At 51.0% G+C, this 6,999-nt stretch overlaps 1 protein-coding gene across 1 annotated transcript in view; it reads right to left on the reverse strand.

Moving 5' to 3' along the window:
- DRGX (dorsal root ganglia homeobox) overlaps positions 1–6,999 on the reverse strand; it is a 27,212-nt gene that overhangs the window by 15,557 nt on the left and 4,656 nt on the right. Inside the window, exons 3-5 of the mRNA XM_002927114.1 lie at positions 6,171–6,272; positions 3,073–3,251; positions 2,876–2,988 (exon numbers count right to left, since the gene is read on the reverse strand). Coding sequence (XP_002927160.1) covers positions 2,876–2,988; positions 3,073–3,251; positions 6,171–6,272 — 394 coding nt within the window. The remainder of the gene's footprint in view (positions 1–2,875; positions 2,989–3,072; positions 3,252–6,170; positions 6,273–6,999) is intronic.

Consider the following 6,999-nt stretch of genomic DNA (forward strand, 5'->3'; position numbering starts at 1 on the left):
CCTGTTTTCAGAACACACTCAAAGGCAAAAAATTTCCAGGCAAGGGAATAGCCATAAAACTACGTTCAAGGACAAACAGCCCTCAAGGGCTGCTACTTATAGGAACCGTAAGCAAACTGTACCCCAGCAAACCCCAAGCTCTCCCACAAACACCCCTGCTGGCTCTCTTCACATTTCCCAGGCAAGGACTTCACATCTGTCACAACAACGCCTGGAACCAAAAGACCAGGCCCCCCAGCTCAGAGTCCTTGGCCTTGTAACCATACACAGTGCTCTCACAGCCCTGGGAGCGATAGCTGAGGTGCTCCCTATGCCTCCCGGGAGCACTGGGAGCCCTGCCTTGTCTTCATACTCTGGCCAGCTCTCGGCGGCAGCGCACGGCAGCTCTGGCTTAGATGCTCGGGCCCTGGTCTGGAGCTGCAGGTCTGGAGTCTCGGGGGAGGGGCACCCTGGTGCTGTCTAGGGTTGGGCCAGAACCTCAGTGGCCTACCCAGGATATCTGCTGTCTTCAGCCCAGGGCCGTACGATCCCCCTAGGACCACAGAGCCTAGGGAAGGAGGCACGAGCGCTGCTTTGAGTCTGGGGGAGGTGACACTGTGTTCGATTTCTTTCTTCTGGATGATTTGCAAATTGCCACAGGCCTGGAGAAGTGGGTTGGGATCTCCGGGCTGGAAAGGACTGTGGTGTTCACCTCACAACGGTCCACACCTCCAGGGAAAGCTGAGTCCACCTGGACTAGAGCAGAGCAGTTCCGACTCAGAGACTTCCAGCTCAGAAAATCTTGCTCCCAGAGAGGTACCACCACATGGGGTCAGGTACTTTCAGAAGGCAAAGATCCCCCAACCAATACCAGCTGTTATCTCAGAGCAAAATGGAAGGCCACAACTGCTCTGACCAACCGCGTGCGGTGCGGGTTTGGCCTAAATACTCGGAGACCACATTTAAAAGAAGGGAATATCTCAAATAAAAATCCAGATGTACAACTTCTCCAGAAATTTCAATCGTTCCAGCAATGCTGTGTCCGCATACCCACTTGGCCCCCATCAGCTGGGCTGAGCCACGGCTGACCCCTGAGTGGGCAAAGCCACCCGCAGCCCCACCTGTGCCCAGCCCCTTAACAGGCTCCTCAGATACGTCCCCTGGCCGTGGAGCAATGGAGCTTTTCCCCATGCCTTTCTCAAGAGTATGAAAATAACATGTAGACCAAGAGGGCTAGGTACTTCAAGAAAAGTGAGATTTTGGCCAAGTGAAGACAATGTCTGCACACATTCACCTCGCTCACTGCCTGACACCTGAGCATGGCACCTGCCCCAGCAGAGGATTTGGCAGACTGACACGGAACTTCTCTTCTCCCCCACCAGTTCCTTAAGCGAGATCCAAGTCCCACTGGTAATCTCCTTCCAGAAGCCCCTTCCAGTTGGGACTCCACCTCTGTAGTTTCCTATCAGCCTACTGTGTCCTGTGAGTATGTGTTCCAAGGCTATTCTGTGGGGGGCTCTGTGTGGGCCCTGGAGCACCCGGGCCCTGCAGCTGAAGGAAGCATGGGGAAGGGCATGGGGCCCAGAGCTGGAAAGACGTGAGCCAGCTGTCCAAGTGAGGGGATTTGCCCGACCACCTGGATGGCCTAGAAGTGGCTCCGGGCCTCAGGGCCACACTTCCTACAGAGGAAAATCCAAACCCAGGAGCATGGCTTGCAGGGCCTTCAAGCATTGGCCCCCTGCCGGGCACCTCCACCTTATCCCTGGGCACGCTCCCGTGGGCACCTACCATACCAACCATTCTCCAGACAAACCTGGTTCTCTCCTCTCCTGACACTCTGCACATGTGCTATTCCCTGAGCCTAAAATGCCCTTCCCTCCCTTCTGGAGACTCCCCAGGGAAGCCACTTCATGCCCTCATTCAGCCTCCAGAAACTACATTTGCACAGCAGATTGCCACCGTTTGTGTGTGTGTGTGTGTGTGTGTGTGTGTCTGACTTACCAGCTGGAGGGGCACCCCTCGAGGGCAGGAGACCCCAGATCCTAATGCAGAACACACAGGGGACACTCTAGGAGGGGCCCTCCTACTGCCTATATTATCTGGAAAAAGCCTACAGCCTACCTCTGTACCTTCCCCTCCGAGACCCCCTGGGACAGACGAGTCCCAAGAGCAGCACTGACCGTCCCCGCCCCAGACCCCGTGTGGAAGCCAGCCCCGCTCCTGGCCAGCACGGCCTCCTGGCCTCATCACACAAGGAGTACGTTTGGGTCCAGGAATGGCAAGACGGCGGATGGGCACATTCATCCATCAGGGATGCCTCAGAAGTCCCCAAGGAGCTCCTCTCTCTGGGCCTGACCAAACATCCCTAATGGTTTGCATCCTTCAGATGACAAGAGCTGTTAAGAAGACAGCAAACCCTAGAAAATCTGCAATCCTAGCCCTTCAGACCTCTGACGTCAAGAGTCCCCAGGGAGGCGGATGGGCACTGCACGTATGGAGACAGTCCTCGTAAGCTGGGACAGCTGCCCATCAAGGCCTCACCCACGAGATGCAGGTTAAAACCCAAAACTGTTACCAAGAAGAAGAAGCCACCTGTGAACACAGATCCTTCCCTTGTGACACAACCGCCTCTCAGACAAGCCCCCAGCCGGTGCGGTGATGCCTACAATCTCAGGCCACGTGGAAGTCAAACAAGACAGCATGTGGGGGAACAGATGCTGTTCACGACCCTGGCTGTGACTGACAGAAGGAGAGAAGGAGCCGCACCAGCCCAAGACACAGGGTGGGCGGAACTGAGAAATCAGGACGGCCAGACCATCTCTGCAACCCCTTGGGGACAGCGCCATGCCAGCAAAACCCCAGCCCCACCCCACCAGCCAGCAGAGACAAAACGTACCTTTCAGGGAGGCAACGTGCGACAGGGCCTGGGCATAGGTGGCCGTGTTCAGGAGAGTCCCCGGCAAGCAAGAGGGGAAGAAAGGTCCCGTGGGACCCACAGTTCTCCCCAGGCTGCTAGAGAAAAGAAAATCACACTGAGTTCCCAACCTTCTGTACCCGCCAAGCCTCCAGACCCCAGGGGCCCGCCGGCCTCACCTCTGCTGGGCTTCCAGGGCCTCCTTCTTGCTCCGGGCCTGGTCCCCCGGGGGCGGGGAATTGATATTTCTCACGGGTGGCGGCGTCACTTCTGCCATGGGCTCCTTGGCTCCGGGCTCTTGGTCTGAAGCCCCTCTCTCCGTTTTCCTCCATTTGGCCCTTCGGTTCTGGAACCAAACCTGAGTCCGCAGTGGAAATGCACACCCCATGGAGGAAAAAAAATCAGACAGGAGGAGCCAACCAGTACCCAAACCCATACGCCTGGGTCCCGCCCCAGGGCTCACGGCTCACCCTGCAGCACTGTGTGGGGGCCCAGCCCCCTCTCTCCAAAAGATCTCCCAAAGCAGTGCCCTCTGGACTGCAGCTTCAGACCCAAAGATGGGTCAGAAGATCAGTGTAGAAGGCATGACAGGCATTTTTTTAATGAATGTTAATTCATAGAAAGTATCCAAGTGCATCACCCACAGGAAAGGTTCAAGTGCTGTGGACATTCTTGATGTATTCAAGTGCGTTTATTTGATGTGAAACATTATTTCCTATGGTTGGGGGAGGGGGAAGGGGGAATCACCATCACAGCAGTCTGTAAAACACTTCCCTGGGGTTTCTTCCTCAAAAATACTCATTCCCTCTTCCGGCAGGTTTGCCTGAGCACTGGAATGTGTCTGGCCTCAGACCTGTGAAATCGTCTCTGACACATCATGGAGCTCAGGACGGGTCCTGAGCACACAGGACACGTGACAGTCCCACGCACCCATGAGACACAATGCCTCCGGAGTCAGCCCTGGTTTGGTTTAGAATCCACTCCGACCCTACAAGGCAGGTAAGTCCATCCCCGTTTTACAGATGAGAAAACTAAGCACAGACAGGTTAATTAACCGGCCCAAGGTCATTCAGGTAGAAAGTGGTAGTAGACCCATGATTTGAAGACCAGTGGTTTTGCTAGGAACCAGATCCAAACTCCTTGGGAGTAATAATGGTGGCCACCCCCAAGCATTGTTCACACAGAGATGAACGAAAAACACGGAGCACTGTTCCCGACACACAGCAATCAGTCACTCGGTAGCCTGATCCCTGGTCAGGAGGAGGCTTACAATTCACCTGCCCTAAGTGCCTTCTTAGAGACAGGTGTGGAATTCTTCAAGCCTTGGCAGTCAGGACAGCATCCACAGAAGGACAGCCTCATGGCAGCCAGGCAGACGGGGCCCAAGGTGTTCCCAGAGGTCAGTGAAATCCTGCTGCTCTTTACCCAGCAGAACCTCTTCCCTCCTCTCCTGGGAGATAATTCCTGGCTTTCAAAAAAGGCTTGGCTAGACCTCCCTCCCGCTCCCCTGGGGCATCCTCTCCTCCTCCTGCCTCACACTGGCCCAGGAGAGAGCCTGGGTCCCAGGCTGAGCCCCCCCAGCCCACCCAGCCCACCCCACTTCTGAATTTTCATTCTCCTTTAACTGGGTTTCTTTCTTTTCTAATCTCGTTGGCTTTTAATTGCACATATCAGCAACCATTGAATAATGATTTTATCTATATTCTAAATTTAGGGCAGTTAAATGCAAAGCAAAATGCAGACACTTTCTTGTGTCTTAATTGAATGAAGGTCACAGCTATAACAACATTTAATTGAGCTATTTTTCATTATCATATTTTAATGACTTTGCACTGACAGTTCGCCTGCTTCTGAGGAAAGAGCATGATGGAGTCGTTTATTTCCCTATTTAGTTATTGTTTGACAACATCAGCTTCGATTAAGACCCTGCTTTATAGAACATTAATCATATTTGAATGAGCAAGGGGTATAAATGTAAACACATCTCCCTTCCCGCCACCAAAGCCCGCGTCCCCACTCGGAGGCTCACTAAACAAACGTTTCACAGTCATTGTCTGTTTGCATAATAGCCAACAACAGCGTGAACAACAATCCCCAGCTTAATTGTTACCACCCCTATCTCACCCTTGCACCTTTCAGGGAGAAGTTATGATCTCCCACTTCTGAATGCTCAATAATTGTGTCATTTATCTCAATTTGCAGTTCAGTCTTTAGGCAGCTATTGGCAAGCTGACATTAAAAAAAGAAGGGATAGACAACATCCTGGCCAAAGGAGATTTTCATTTCCAAATAATAATCAGTTTAATTTGCCCGCATATGACCAATGATTCATGTTCAGATTTAATAATCAGGATCACATAATCTGATTATAGGGGAAATAATTTGTTTACAACCCCCAATTTACTGCTCAGAATTCCATTATCTCTCTTCAGCCATTGGTTTTTAAGAGATACTAACATGACCCAGGGGAACCGAAAGCAAACTATTATATTTCCTACAATTAGATCTTTGCATAGTCTTAACCCCAAGCCCCTACATAAAAAAGAACAGAAACAGCATGGAGGAAACCCCATAAATAAAATGAATATATAATTGTGCTCAAAGAATAGCTCTCCTGGAGAGGCGGCGCTGCAAATCCGTTCCTCCCGCACTCGGGCACATCTGCTGGGCTCGACGGGTCTGTGCACTTAAACGTAATCACCGTGTGGCTTCTAAAAAGAAATCCTGCTTAGAGACAGTCACGGCGGGCCACGCTCGGCTCGGAGGCAGCGCTCTCGCTGCTGCCCTTTAAAGATTTTTAAATTGCACATGTTCTTCGGATCCACTTCGCTGAAAGAGTCCGCGTCCAGGGGAAAAGTTGGACATGATGCAATTTCTGGAAAGCAGATCCTACCCTTTTCCCATCTGAAAACACAGTTCTCTGCAATTGACCGGCCTTACCCCAGAGCGGTCAGAGCTGCTTTGAGAATAGCATCTCAGCTCTTTTTTTTTTTTCTTTCCAAAGCAAGGAAATGGATGTGCATTGATGTAATTTAGTACCTTAGAGACGCGGACAAATTAGTGTAGAACATTATCACTAGTTAATTATGAATGACCGATTAATCAGCCTAATCTAATATTCCACATTATGTTGATGTTATTAAAGTGCATCATGAAAATGACAGATAGTCTTCATTTGCTTTCTTTGGCCAAATGTGCACTCTGCAGTCATGATGTCAAAAAAAAAAGTTTGCCAGTTTTAATATTAGAGAGTTAAATAATTAAAAAGAAGGTTTACCTGCACTCTGGCTTCTGTGAGGTTTATTTTCATGGCTAGCTCTTCTCTGGTGAAGACATCGGGGTAGTGTGTTTGGGCAAAAACTGCCTCAAGAGCTTCCAGCTAGTAAAAGGAAAAAATATTTACTGGTGAGAGGCTGTGGCGAGGAGAGAGGAAGCAGACGCATATTTCAGATCTGCGAGGAGCGGTGAGGAAGTAGTTTCACAGATCAAATAGGGGAGGAGGACAGAGAAGAGAGCTCTTTGAAAAGATCCCACAGAATTAAAATTTTAACCACGGATGACTTAGGAGCTAAGACTCAATAAGGACATCGACATCGGGGGCTCCCCCAAGAAATAAGAATAAGAAGAGAAGCACAAATGTTTTTCCATTTAAATAGATTCATAGGAATCAAAGGCTTTAAGGGCGGCCTTATGAATCAGAGCCATCCACACAGCTTTCCCCATAGGGCACAGAAGAACAGACACAACTTGCAGAGTCCCTCACTGTGCTGGTCCCATGGAAACTACCGAGAGGGATTTGGGCCACCGTCCTGACAGCTCCAGTTTGCACAGCTCTAAGGGGAAGAGCCCAGGTCCAGGAGACACAGTACTCGGGTCCCACTTGTAGCCCTTCCATTTACGGATGGCTGTACCGTCTACAAATCAGTCAGTTTCTTGGGCCCCAGTCTTCCCGTCTATCTACTGGGGATAAGAATGTCCTACCTGCATTTCTCAAGGTTCAGATGATACTGCTGATGTGGAATGTTCCCCCCATCTACCAACCTAAGGCATATGTGAGCAAACACTATTGCCCCTCCACTTCCTGTCTGGGCTCCGAAGGTCCAAGC

The sequence above is a fragment of the Ailuropoda melanoleuca genome, chromosome 6 (assembly GCF_002007445.2).
Source record: "Ailuropoda melanoleuca isolate Jingjing chromosome 6, ASM200744v2, whole genome shotgun sequence".
NCBI classification, from domain to species: domain Eukaryota; kingdom Metazoa; phylum Chordata; class Mammalia; order Carnivora; family Ursidae; genus Ailuropoda; species Ailuropoda melanoleuca.